The following is a 15269-nucleotide window of genomic DNA, read 5'->3' as shown; positions in this document are numbered from 1 at the left end:
ATAAGAGAGTTTGGAGACCAAGGTGTGGAGAACTAGAGAGTGGAGACTTGGCGGGCAGGGCAGAGCAAGAATGCCATGTGCAAAAGGCAATAAAGGAACTCCACCGGACTTTGGACTCTGCCGTGAACTTTGGACCAGGAGAGGAAGGGCCACATCTCGGCAGCAGAGCGGCACCAGGCGGGCTACATGCATCTTGAGAACCAGCGGGACGGCAGCATTAGGAAAAATTTTGTCTAAGACCCAACGTACCCTGCCCGACCAAGCAGGACCTGATCGATTTGTGTTTTTAAGACATCGGCAGCGACGCCAGCAGACATCACCGGCAGCCACGTCGCCATTTCCGCGCGGAGCTCATTGGGGAGCGCAGGAACGTCGCGGACATCAAGGATTAGGGTGAAGCCGGGTGGAACATTCGTCTGCGCTAGGCGTAAAGCAAAGAACACGGCTAGGCAGCTTCCTGGCGTTAGCCTTAACTGTCAGCGCGAACTGAGCAAGAACCCAGCGGACCGTCCGGGTCAGAGCAAGGTACAGGTATTGTTTCGAAAGGCGTTGCCCTGAAGAGAGCAAGGCTTGTTCACCCTGGTCTGAGAACGGTGACGCTTCCCAAGCCCTCAAGGCCGAACTCTCTGCTAGTCCAAGGCGCGTGAGCGACCCCGAGGCAGCGCGTCGACAAGCCAGCAGAGGCGGCCACTACGAGCATCCCGAGACACAGGACCCAGCGGTCGTCAAGTCAACGCGTCGACAAGCCAGGACGAGGGACATCAGCAGCCTGTGGAACCAGAGCGAGGAGATACCGAGGCAAGCCCAGCCACACACCCGCTGTCAGTCACGTCATATAAATTTGGTGGGACGAACACACAATCTTCTGAGCTAGCCGCACGAATCTCGTAGCGAGCAGACCAACAAAATCATTTCGTAAATGCAGAATTATTTTATTATAATAAAGAAGTGTTTTATTATAATAAGGAAGTGACACGCTTAAAAACCTCAATGAGCAACAAACAAAATAAAGAGCGACTAACCTCCGTGAGCCGAAGAGACGGGTACTTCTCGTAAGTCTCAACGCGTGATCGCAAAGTGCAAGAAACGACCCTACTGACGATCGATAGCCAAAGAGCACGATCTTGCTCTTACTTACTGTTACTCCTACTCCGACTGCGAATGCCCTGGTCAACAAAATTGTTGCGCTGACCGGTTGTTCCGGTCACAAAAGGGGATATACATGAAACCAAGCTTCAGACCAAATCTGAGGAACATTTTCGAGCTGTACTACACGTACCAACTAAAGAGCAGCAAGGGCTTGCAACCACTCTTCAAGGTCGAGCTACAGCCAGACAGAAGGGTCTTGAAGAAAAATGAAGTGCACCCCATTTGTGACCTGTAATACTTATTGCACCGAAGGATTTAGGGTGAAGAGCCACATAAAAAGAGATGAAGGACCGCGTGCGACGAGTGACAGCAACGCGCTATCAGAATTTCCAAAATGCGTACACTTTCTCGCGTATGACGCCAGAAGTATTTTTAGGCACGGCTGCAAGATCCACATTTGGACAATTAAATACCCAGAAGGGCTTCTAATACGCCGATGCCCTTCGATCAGGGACGAAAAACTCACTCCAGTGAAATTTAGAAATCATTCAGCAGATCCAAGTACAGTCACATAGCAATGATGGAATTCATGTCATTCATGAAAGCGACCATGCAAACACTGGTTCAAAACCAGAACATGGTGTTACAGCTGCTTGCCGCAAAGCAGTCCAAATAATCGGTGGCAAATCTACGAATAACAATGGCGTTTCACGGCACAACCTTGAAGTAACACAGTTCGTGAATGAAAATCATATCGGCATTATGCTACTGGTAGAGACGCACCTCACAAACAAATACAACTTCCAAATAAGGGGCTACACTTTCTACCGTGCATCTTAATCAGAGAACCCATTAAGCACCACTTGATGGAATTTGGAACTAATTACTTGCAGACCACGTCTATCAAAGTACAGTCATGTAACGAAAATCTCGCCATAGCCGCTGCCTACTGCCCGCCTCACCTTACAATTTCTGATGGACAATTAATGGACTTTTTCAACCTACTTGCAGATCGCTTTATAGCTGCAGGGGACTGTAATGCCAAACACACGCTTTGGGGATCACGCCTCGTGACTCCCAAAGGAAGATTATTATATAATGCAATCATAAAACCAAGCAACAAATTAGACTATTTTTCCCCTGGCAGCCCCACATACTGACCAACAGACCCCACGAAAGTTCCAGACTTAATTGACTTTGGGGTGACAAAAAACATTCCAAGCAATATAATAAGCACCAAAGCGCTTTCGGGCCTCTCATCAGACCATTCGCCAGTGCTAACAACTCTTCTTCAAAGCCCAAAAACTACAGATCACCCCCACAGGCTGACTTCGCACAGATCCAACTGGTTAAAATATAACAAGGAAGAACGCTATAGTCGAGTACCTCGACTATCAGATACCCGTTACTCAGCTAAAGGGACCAAAGGGAAATGGAGACATGCAAGCAGCAAAGCGAGAATAAAATGCGCCACCTACCGGCGGTAGACAGATTTAAGCAAATTTTTTTGGATCAATCGATAGGTATTGACGAGACCAATATATTTCAGTTAAAATTTTTTATCTAGCATGAAAATTGTAAGCGTCAAAGGTTTAAGCGGTTTGTGGGCGTTAAAGTAGGCGTGGCAAACTTTTTTTTGGGTCAATCGATAGGTATTGATTAGAACAATATATTTCAGTAAAAATTTTTACTCTAGCATCAAAACTGTAGGAGCCACAGTTTTGGGCGGTTTGTGGGCGTTAGAGTGGGCGTGGCACTCTGCTGAAACAAACTTGCGCTGCGTAGGAAGTTCAGGAATCTGCACGCCTAATCTCAATAGCCTAGCTCTAATAGTTTCCGAGATCTCAGCGTTCATCCGGACAGACAGACAGACGGACAGACGGACATGGTTAGATCGACTCGGCTAGTGATCCTGATCAAGAACATATATACTTTATGGGGTCGGAATCTCTTCCTTCTGCTGTTACATACTTTCCGAAGAATCTAGTATACCCTTTTACTCTACGAGTAACGGGTATAAAAAGTATGTAAGTTCACACATCAAATTAACCCCTCTGTTCAACATCGACTGCTCTACCGATGCTCTTGAATATGTACTCTTGGAGGCAGCCACTATCTCAACACCACAAGGAGGTGACGTGCAAACCAACCACTTGAAAAACAAATCTGCAAATTGAACGGCTAGTCCTAGAAAAGAGGCGCCTGCGGCGTGCCTGGCAAACAAACAGATCTCTGTCATCAAAACAACGTCTTAAGGAAGTCACTAGCAGTATAAACCGAGCTCTAAAGCAAGAAACAGAAAACGCACAGCAGCGGTCCATTATAAAACTTTTGGCCAACTGGTACAAAACATCCTCTATGGAGGGCTAACCCAAATCTGAGCTCTCCAATCGAAACAGTCACTCCGATAAGAAATTCATCTGGCAGCTGGGTCCACAGCGACGAAGCTAGAGCCGAAACTTTTGCTTTACATCTCAGAAACGTCTTCCAGCCGAACCCTGCCGCTGGTTAATTTGTCCTACCACAAATCATATCAGAATCTATTTCCCTACCACCATTGTTTCAGCCAAAGGAGATCGCGAAAATCATCGGGGAACTCATACCGAAAAGGGCCCTAGACGGTGACCTAATAACCCCAAAAATTATAATTGAACTTCCAAACTCTGCTATTGAGGTTATTTGTAAGCTCTTCAATGGGATCATAAGTCTCGGCTACTATCCGAGAAAATTGAAAAAATCCATTATTCCGAAGCCCGGAAAAGACCACACAATTCCGTCATCCTACAGACCAATATGTTTATTGTCGTGTCTGTCTAAATTGTTTGAGAAATGACTTCTAACTCGCATAATACCATATTTAGGAGCACACCATGTTATCCCTGCTCACCAATTCGTCAAAACAGCAACAATACAGCTAGCCAATCACCTCCTCTTAGTAGAGAGGTGGCTATCTGACTGGCGTATTAAAATAAATGAACATAAATGTAAACACATAACTTTTACTCTTAACAGGCCAACATGCCCTCCACTATCATTTTGTAGTACGCAGATTCAACGAAGTAACGTATCTCGGCGTTCACCTTGACAGACCGCTAACCTGGAGAAGACACATCGAAAGCAAGAAAGTACATCTAAAACTATAAGCCAGCAGCTTTCACTGAATCCTTAACGCTCGTTCGCCTCTGCGTCTGGACTACAAGGTCCTGCTCTACAACTCCACTCTCAAGCCGATCTGGATATATGGCTCTCCCAGCTATGGGGGAACGCGAGCAGCAGCAACATAGACATTATACAGCGCGCCCAATCGAAAATCCTGAAAACTATCTCTGGGGCACCATGGTATATTCGCAACAAAAACATCCACAGGGACCTCGGCATTCTTGCCGTAAAAGATAAAATAGACTAACAAAAAGCGTCCTACAATGAAAAACGATCCAATAAATAAGAAGCAAAGCATAAAAATCAAGGAAGAACGCTATAGTCGAGTACCCCGTTACTCAAAGGAAAATGGAGATATGCAAGCAGCAAAGCGAGATTAAAATGCGCCACCTACCGGCGGTAGACAGATTTAAGCGTTATGGGCGTTAGAGTGGGCGTGGCAAATTTATTTTTGGATCAATCGATGATCCTGATCAAGAATATATATACTTTATGGGGTCGGAAACGCTTCCTTCTGCCTGTTACATAATTTCCGACGAATCTAGTATACCCTTTTACTCTACGAGTAACGGGTATAAAAATATAAACCAGCGCGTACAGAAGACATATTAGACTAAAAAAATGATTTTAGAGCATACCTTTTTTAGGGTTTTGAACGAAAGAACACTTGGACTAGTCTATCGAGGTACATTTTTGATGTTTGATGATGAGCGAAAAAAATAATACTCAAAAATTGGTTTTTATAACTACGCGTCGCTCCATCGGCTGCTGCTCTTGCTACCGTCGCTGTCGCCTTCGCCGACCAATCTTAATTGTAATTGTTGGATGCGACCTAGTCGAGTTCAATCAACTTGGAAAATTCGCTGTTCTATACTCCCACGTTCGCTAGCCAAAAATATCCAGTCTAGGCGCAACTTGATTCATGTGAGCTTTATCTAGGACATTGCAGTGCTGTTGGCTGTGCAATCAGTCGTAAACGTTTTTCTTTCAGCGAGTCTGGTTCGTTGAAGTCGTTCAGCACCATTGTGCCTGGCAGTACTTGCTCGAAGTACGGTATGTGTTGATTATGGATAATCTTACATTCTGGTTATCGAAGATTCAGGAGAGCGTTTACTCAATTGCTGAAATCGAGGTCTAGGTCGCAAGATTTTTTTTATTCCGAAAAGTTGTCTATTACTTTCTAACAAATTTTCGTATTTGGTGGCATTAATAATATTGCTTTAATTTTTAAAGTTCTACAATTATCTGTTTAATGGGAGGCTAATAATATAAATGAGGTCAATACAATTTGAGGCAAATTCAACCTTAGCAAACTCTAAAATTTGTTCTATATTTAAGAAAGGGGGGTTTTTTTTTTTTCTTAAAGATAACTTCCAGTTGGTTTTCGTGCTTGTAGATACAAGTGAATTTTTTGTGTTAGTTTAACCCAAGAAATCAAATATATAATGTTGGTTTGTTTCTTCTTTTATTAATTGAATTTTATACTTTAAAATGTTTTCTTTTTGATTTACAACTGGGTAACTTTTTATAGTGTATTGGTAACATTAGTAAGTTGTTTAATTTTTTATTAATTAATCTGTTAATTACTACTTGTTTATTATTGTTTTCTAATTGCTCATTCATCTGCCGAGTATTTTCTAAGATGATGGGGATCCCATTTCCATGCGGTACCTATTAAATCTATTGCCCTTCTGTGTCAGTATGGATCTGTTTTAGTCCGCAGGAAAGATATGGGTGTAATGGATAAGATGAAGTGAATGATAATGATTCTTCTAATTTCGCGAGTTGTTAGATTAGTAGAGGACTGTTGCTATCCCCAATCATGTTGGTAAACCGGAAAAATTACGTTTTTTTATTATTTTATGTATGATTTTTCCAGTTTGTGTTTTATTGATGATTATGTTTATATGATAAATGAATGATTACTCGCCAATGAGATCTCTCCAACGTTTCAGTTTTACGTTATGTGTGTTCGTGTATATATTACCACTTTTGAAGTGAAATGAAATGTAACTACTGCCTTAATTTATAAGGATGCTACATGCATGTAGCGCTGGGATAAAAACAATTAAATAAAATAAAATAAGTAAACGTTATTGGCTTATGGTTTTGTTCCAGTACTGTACCTGTTGCTTAACGTATAGCATCGGATGTCAGTTGGAATTTTTTTCTGAAATCTGGAAAGGCAAGGGTTACATCCCTGGAGACGAGGGAATTTTTAAGTTTCTCGAATTATGTTATCGCATCTTTGCCCAAGGTAATATCATTTCTTCTTGACTTGGTTTTTGATACACGACCTAGTCTTTCAGTGGTATTTGGTGGAAGCCACTTTTAAGGTCCAACAATTGACAATAATATCGTCGATTTCGGAAATAGGATACCGATCTGATAGTAACTTAATTGAATTTCCTATAATTGATTACTAGTCTGTACTTTTTGTCCTCGAACTGACAGGACTTTTTCGTAACTACTCATATTGGTGGATTTTACGGTGATCTTAAAAGTTTGATAATGCTGTCATTCAACATATTATTTATTTGAGTTTCTACTTCTTGTTTTAATGATGTTGGGCTATTTTTGAGGAAGTTGTGATTTGGCCTACTTCCTTAGTTGTGTACGCTAACTTTGTATTGGGATCTGCAAAGAGGATTTTATGACTTTGTACGAGGGTATTTGTGATGGCTGACTTTTGTTCCGATTGTATTTACCGCCTGTGTCGCTAATTGATAAATTTTAATTTTCCGTTTATTATCAAAGACTAATGTATCGTTTTCGACCACTATTATTGCTCCTAATTTTTTCATTGTTGGATTGCCTAATATACCGTGAAAAGTTTTTAGTGTAAAAAACAGGGAAGAACGCTATAGTCGAGTCGAGTCTCGACTATCAGATACCCGTTACTCAGCTAAACGGACCAAAGGGAAATAAGCAAGATGCAAGATATGCAAGCAGCAAATCGAGATTGAAATGCTATGGTTATGTGGGAGGTAGACAAATGTAGGCGTTATGGGCGTGGAAAAGTATGTAACAGGTAGAAGGAAGCGTTCCGGCCCCACAAAGTATAGATATTCTTCATCAAGATCAATAGCCGGGTCGATCTAGCCGTGTCCGGCTGTCCACCTGTCCATCTGTCCGTATGAACGCTGTGATCTCGGTGATCTCTAGTGATCCTAATCAAGAATATAAAACAAAAAGTTTTTGTATGATATATTGTCTAAGTCCAAAAGTGATTAATCCGACGCAACGGCTTATATATATGTTATTTCAATTCCGTTATTTGTGCCCGACAATATTCCAGTTTTCTTCGCCCACATTTGTGCACCTTATACAATTCCATTAGATATTCCAGTGCTACAACTGAACTCATATTTTCTTCAAACATATTTTTGATTCCAATTTGTACCGATTCTAACATAGCTACTGTGTTACCTAAAAATTCTAGCACTGTCCACATTTACTACTCTTTTTAATACAGTCCACTCCAACTATATTTATCGACCTACATTTACTGCTGAAATGTTTCTAAAAATAAAAACAAAGGTACAATTTTCACAAACTTACTCCAGAAAAAAAGGTCTGCAATTAAATTGTGCAGGTGATAAAAAAAACGCACCGACAAACAAACATTGAACTTACATACGAACATACATCGACATTTTCTCCAGCGCAAAGTGGGTCAAGTGGACTCACAAAAAATGTTCTTTCCTTAGTTCTTATTAAAAATTCGAACATCCAATATAATAAATATTATATAGGGTCGTTAGATAGGGTCGTCTTTGAAGACCCATATGGACGATTGCTTTTTATACCCGTTACTAGTAGAGTAAAAAAATTATACTAGATTCGTCGGAAAGTATGTAACATACAGAAGGAAGCGTTTCCGACCCCATAAATATATATATTCTTGATCAGGATCACTAGCCGAGTCGATCTAACCATGTCCGCTTGTCCGACCGTCCGTATGAACGCTGAGATCTCGGAAATAAACCTGTGGCGCCCACAATTTTCATGCTAGAAAAAAATGTTAACTGACATATATTAGTCTCGTCAATACCTATCGATTGATAAAAAAAAAAGTTTGACAAGTCCACTCTAACGCCCATAACGCTCAAATCGGTTTTCATTTCATATTTATGACTACGTTTAGAACGTTTTGTACGTTTTCCTGTCGCTGCTGTTTGTCTTTCCACTGCCGTCTTTTGGCCACAATTAGCTGAGCCTCCGTCCTCAGATTCCCTGTATGAACATTTGATCTGTATGAACATTTGTTGGTCCTGTACTATCCCATCGTTTCCCATCCTATCCTCTCCTATGCTCGTGTCGCTTTTAGGTTATGTGCCTGAGATATGTACGCACAGTTTGCAGATTTAAAAGGATCCTTCGTGCTCTGACGAATCAATCGATAGACGTGAAGGAGGGGTCATAGAACGATTTCGATTCGCTTAACTTCTAATACACTCACTAATTTGACTGAAAGGATGACTAACATATAATTGGACCTCATCTGCGTATAGGTGCATACTAAATACAGAAATACATTTAGGGAGATCATTTACATATAGCGAGAAAAGCAGTGGACCTAAAACTGAGCCTGGTGAGGCTCCCTGGGTGAGATGTAGAAATGAGGATTTTAGCGACCCGGAGACAACCTTTATATAAGACGTGTTCGGATGAGGTTTATTGCACTTGACAAGCAATTATGCAGAGTGCGAATCTTTGAATAGAGAATTTCATGATTAACCGAGTCAAATGCTTTTCTAAAGTCAAAAAGTGGTAGAAAAATTACTTTGCCGACCTAGTGTCGACCCCAACGATCTAAATTTTATAGCACGATTGGAAAAATTCGGTTGAATTCGCATTTTACGAGCTCTGGGTTTTACGCGATTTATTTAGTTACTCAATATAAAGTTGGAAAAAACTAAATATACAATTTTTCAGACCGTGGGAATCTTCTCTGTTTTGGGGTTCTGTAAGGAAGGAAGGAAGTAAATGAATGCATTCTTTATCACTAGCCGAGTCGATATATCTATGTCCGTCTGTCTGTTCGTCCGTATGAACAAGGAGACTTTGGCAACTTTAAAAAGTTAGAAAGTTAGAACTAATTACATTCTGGAAATGCCGGCACACCGCACGTTTGTAAAAGCCCAGAGCCACGCCTACACCAAATCCGAAAAAAGCCAATAAAGCAAATATAAAGCAATAAAGCAAGCGCCAACAGCGAAGATAAAACAAAAGTAATCATGTAAAGGATTGAGAAAAAGACTTGGTGCATTCTGTTTGAGTTAATAAAACAGAAGCAGACTATTTAAATTGTGCGCAGCGAAACACATTTATGATTTGAAATTAAAAGTGATATTTTTTGAAAATAATGAAGTCAGGTAAATGTTACATTAAGTTGAAGATGTTGTGCCTTGATCTAAGTTTGAAGTTTGTCAATTTTTAAGGTATTTTATGGGTTTTACAAAATAACCATGAAAATTCTGGTTCCGTTAGCCGAAAGTGGCATGATGAAATGTTTTGTGCCAATAAAAATACCGTAAAGGGTTATACACAGCTTACAAAATATACACAAGCTTATATATACAAATATACAAGTAAAATAAATTTTTTAAACATACATTAATTCATAATGTCATACATGAGTTTACGCGTGATAGCTGACACTTCTCCGGCGATTCACCAGGTGAACTGAAAGGCACACACACAAATGCATACAAGTGACGTATACGCAAATACCCTGGATACCAAACCCAACATACAACCTGTATATCCCGAGATACCCATTATTCCAATTGTCAATAACATAAGTCCAGAGCCTACTATCGCAGTTATTCAAATCAATCCGACATAAACATTTAACCCCCCAGACAGAAGTCTTTCCCACGCCTTCAATCGGCAGCACCAGAATTATAAACACTTCTCACGCCTTTATCGACGACGGTAGACATAAACAATATTCAAACATTTAAACAAAGGGTCCAGCCTGAGAACCCATTCGTCAGCATAAAAGCTTTGGCCAATCCAAATTAATTAAACAAAAGATGCAGCCTAGAAACCGTTTCATCGGGCCACAGATTTGACCAATCAAAATTCTCAATCAAAGTCCACTTTCGCTGCTCGCGTCGCTGTCACCGCTAAAAGCCATAGTTATAAGAATAATGCATTTTGTAAAATCAGTTTAAGATTGGGGATCTAACTTGAAAGAACTTTACCAATAAAAACTCCGCTGTATATTAAAATAAAAATCGCTTTTTTTTAATATATCCCGAAGCAAAAAACATAATTTACATATATAAACACACACACACGCATATCTTGTTCTCAGAGCAGTCCTATGGGATCTACATTATGTAAATTATTGTTTGGTATTTGTGACACGCGGTTTAAAAAATATATAAACATTTGATGTTTCATCTTAAAAATATCTTCGACAGTCATTACTCCATTTTTATACCCTTGCAGGGGGTATAATGATTTCAGTCAGAAGTTTGCAACGCAGTGAAGGAGACGTTTCCGACCCCATAAAGTATATATATTCTTGATCAGCATGACTACACGAGTCAATCTAGCCATGTCCGTCTGTCCGTCCGTTTCTACGCAAACTGGTCTCTCAGTTTTGAAGCTTTCCTGCTGAAACTTTCCCAAAAGTTTTATATCTTTTGCAGGTAGTATATAAGTTGGAACCAGCCGGATCGGACAACTATATCTTATAGCTTTCATAGGAATAATCGGAAGAAAAAATTAAAAAAATATATATCTTTGGTGTTTTTTAACATATAACCTCCTACATTTGGAAGTAACATTTTTTAATTAGTTCTGAATTTCGAATTTAATTTTTTATTAAAATCGGACGGTTATATCATATAGCTGCCACACGAACGATCGGAAAATTGGTGGGAAAATAATATGAAACAAATTATAGCTATCTTATACTATTGGGAATATTATTTTTTTGTATTTTTAAATTTAATAATTATAACTGCAAGGGTATTCAAGCTTCGGCTTGCCGAAGTTAACTTAAATAACGTAACGTTTGCTATTACATACTGTGTTTATGCGATGCCGAATTCACGCTTTCATTTCACGATTTCAGCCGATTCGTGTGTGCATAAACGCCATTTCGTGAATTCGGCAACACACGAAAGTTGACTATGAATTCAACCTGAAAGCGTGAAATGATCACAATTAAACTCCGGTAACTCTATATAATTATCGGAGTTGCCAGATCGATATAAATACATAAATACACCTTACATTTAACAAACTTTTTGTTCATTCAGTGCCAATGGAAATTAGTTTTCATCTTTTATTTGGACGGTAAAAAAAATGTTATACTAGCTTGCACACACTTTATCTTTAATACAAGCAAGATTATTTCATGCGAAGCGAAAAAAAAAATCGGTTTTATAATCGCTAACACCTTTTTCCACCGGTCCGGCATCTCTGTCAGCTGAGATTGATAAAAAGCATAAATTCGGTTGTGTCGCATAAACAGGAGCAAATTTTATTTCACGCTTTTAAGAAATCATGAAATCCTTAGCATAAACATAGTAACAGATTCTAACAAAATAAATACTTACATGGCTTGATTCCGGTTTGCGGCTGATAACATTGACTTTGTCCTTTCGAGCGCATCCATTAAAATATTTAAAACATTCCGAAAGTCCATTCTGAGGTGTGTATAACATCTTTAAATAAAGATGTAAAATAATTTTATAAGCGCACGTTATTCAACTAATTAAGCGACATGTTTAATTTTTATACCAGTTACTCTTAGAGTAAAAGGGTTAACTAGATTCGTCTGAAAGTATGTAACAAGTAGAAGGAAGCGTATCCTGATTAGGATCACTAGCCGAGTCGATCTAGCCATGTCCGTCTGTCGGAAACTATAAATCCTAGAATGTTGGGACTTTTAGATTCTTGACCTTCTTGCGCAGCGCATGTTTATTTTAGCAGGGTGTTACGCCCTGCTCACAAACGCTTCAAACCCGTATAGCACCCATATTTTTTAATATTTTGTAAAAACTAAAATAAGATTTTGTTTTGATTGTCAATGTTCATTTTAAAAATTGTTCAAATCGGACCCCTCAGTCAATGTTATAGGCAAATAAAGTGCAAATAATCAATTATCTTCATCGCACTCCTTAGCTGAGTAACAAATATTTGTTAGTCGATGGCATCGACTATAGCGTTCTCTCTTGTTTAGAAATATATTTTCTAAAATTCAAGGCTTGCTAAGTTTGGCTATTTTCGCATTTTTGTAGGTCCAGAAAACAACTTTCAACATTTCAAAACTATTTTACTGCTTTTTAGAAAATGGATTTTGAAAGTATATTTTCTATGCCGCACTATACTTAAGAGTAGAAACCGTTTATCTAGGATCTTAAATGAACTATGTGTAGTAGTTCATCGGAAATTCAACGAAAAAATGTGTATAGTTTTAATAAATAATATATTAAAAAGATTTGTAGTCTTGTATTTTCGACGACAAAATTCGAAATGTTTTCTTTTAATTAAAAAGTCTTGAATTTTCGATGACTAACTTCTAAATGTTTTTCTTTTCCTTAAGAAGTATCTGTGGTTAATGTTGCATTGTTTTGGGCATTGAAGGTAAGCCTGAAATGTTTATCATACTGAAATGGGACGGATTTAACCATTATCGCTCAATATCTTCCAAAACTTTTAGCTATTACTTTATTATATCTCTATTATTTTGGACAATTAAAGCAATGGTAACGTGATTAGTAAATTGTATTACCCTTTCAGCGACATATAGCACGTATCTCTATCATTAGTTAACTATAAGCCTTAAAAGTCTAGCTATTTTTGGGATTTCCCGCCAAGCTAGCTGATTTTTTTTGCAAAAGTCGTGAAACAAAAGCCTTCTATTTCGAGCTTCTTAATACACATATATAGTCCCCAATACCCTAAAACCAAAATGAGATTCATACAAACCCACAAACAAAGGGATACACATTTTCATTCCGGAAAGTCCCTCAATATCTTCTTACATATGTATAAGGTGTCATTCGACGTGTAGTTTCAGTAAGAATAGATCTAGGTTAATAGCCGGGAGTATTTATGCTAACCCGACCCAACATCTCCAATTTTCTAAATTTTCACTTTAACCTTTCACCGCTCTTTCTCCCAAGCCAATTAAGATTTCTAAAGCCTTGGTATGAAATCTTCTTTGTTTTTGCGATACCTTTCGATTGTTAATCAGTTAATTTTCTATTGTTTCACATTAATTTTTCTTAAAAATGTTTTTAGTTTGGTTCGAAAATAATGATTATTTTCTAATAACGACAATATTGGCTACATGTACTCTTTTGCCTCAGCGTCAAAAAATGGTTCTAAACCAAACTTAAAATAAAAATTAAATTACAATTATTTAAATACAGGGGTGGTCAAAAGTATTTTCACAAAACAAAAGTTATATATACTCATAATTTGAACTAACTTCTTGTTAACTTAGGCATCAATGGAAAGGTAATTTAAATGCCGTTTGAATAACGCAATACTTTTCTTAACCCATTCAGTACTTATTGAAAAGGACGAATTTGTGTAATAATATACTTTTTAAACTTTTTTCCTCGTCTTGAAAAGTTAAATTTTTTAATGCAAAAGGTTTTTTCAAAAAAAAAGTAATAGTAACTGCAAAAAAAATCATAAAAAGTATAAGCAAAGATTTTCACACAAATTCATCCTTTTCAATACCCTTCAGTTCCAAAAAAAAAAGTTTCACTTGTGAATCACCTTGGGAATCACCTGGGACATGTCCTCGTGCACAAGTGAAGAACAAGTGACGCTCCATATAGAAAATTGTATGGGATGTCCGCATTTTCACAAGTGAAAATTCAAATGAAAATTTTTCGAAGTCCTACGGGATTTCACTTGTTCCTTATACTCATTTTTCGTATGGTCTGTCACGTGCCGGTGACTCGTCCCAAGTGAATCACTTGGGAAAATCCGAATTTTTCCTTGAGTTTTCACTTGTGAAATCACTTGCAAGGGACACGTCCCAAGTGAAACACTTAAGAAAATCAGAATTTTTCCTTGAGTTTTCACTTGTGAAATCACTTGCAAGGGACACGTCCCAAGTGAATCACTTGTGAAAATCAGAATTTTTCCTTGAGTTTTCAATTAAAAAAATATAGAATTTAATTCATTTCATTTTAATTCATTTTAATTATATGGTACTATTTAGATTTCCAAAAATTGTACAATTATTGTTTCTGTTTTTTTGCTTCGTAAGCTTATTTTTAACGTTAGACATCGCCGTTCTTAAACCTTTGTCCGGGTCCTCTGAACCCTTGGCCAACGCTCCTGAAAAAACATATGTTTCAAAAATGCGTTTTATTTGTTTAATTGTATATTTACCTTTTATAGCTTGTTGCAGAATTTTTATTGGCACAAAACATTTCGTCATCCACTTTCGGCTAACGGAACCCATTGAATACCTTCAAAATTTACGTACTTTAAACTAAGATCAATGCACAACATCTTAAACTTAATGTAGCACTTACCTGACTTTATTATATTAACTAAACGATTAAAGTAACTCTGCTGCGCACCATTAAAATGGATGCTTCCCTTTCAATCACTCAAACAGAATGCACCAAGTCTTCTCACCCCTTTACTAGATTTCTTTTGTTTTCTCTTAGCTGTTGGCGCGTGCCACTGCACCTATACCCTTTCTAAAGTAAAATATATCCGACTATATAGTTTTTACTTCTTGAGTAAAAAATACAATACGATTTTTTTTTTAATGTTAATACTTAAATGTTTTAAATACTTAAATCAATTTTAACGGACTAAATTTCTATAACTTAACTATCAAATTATATTGTAATAAGAATGTATAATAAGTAAATATAACATTATAAGTAAATTCAATTCACTAAATTTTACTATAATCAAATAGTTTACTTTTATAAAACAATATTAGTTGTTTTTTTCGATACACAATAATGCTCCTAAAATATTAGGGCATTCACATGTCGCTTCTCCACGAAAATTTT

At 37.9% G+C, this 15269-nt stretch overlaps 2 protein-coding genes across 2 annotated transcripts in view; both read right to left on the bottom strand.

Moving 5' to 3' along the window:
* LOC139352927 (uncharacterized) overlaps positions 1-15269 on the bottom strand; it is a 30916-nt gene that overhangs the window by 7749 nt on the left and 7898 nt on the right. Inside the window, exon 2 of the mRNA XM_070995720.1 lies at positions 11829-11936. Coding sequence (XP_070851821.1) covers positions 11829-11936 — 108 coding nt within the window. The remainder of the gene's footprint in view (positions 1-11828; positions 11937-15269) is intronic.
* The window catches only part of RpL10 (ribosomal protein L10), a 208065-nt gene that overhangs the window by 186675 nt on the left and 6121 nt on the right, over positions 1-15269 (bottom strand). The gene's annotated exons all lie outside the window — the stretch shown is intronic.

Source organism: Drosophila suzukii, chromosome 3 (genome assembly GCF_043229965.1).
Source record: "Drosophila suzukii chromosome 3, CBGP_Dsuzu_IsoJpt1.0, whole genome shotgun sequence".
NCBI lineage: Eukaryota > Metazoa > Arthropoda > Insecta > Diptera > Drosophilidae > Drosophila > Drosophila suzukii.
This window is presented reverse-complemented; position numbering and strand designations above follow the sequence as displayed.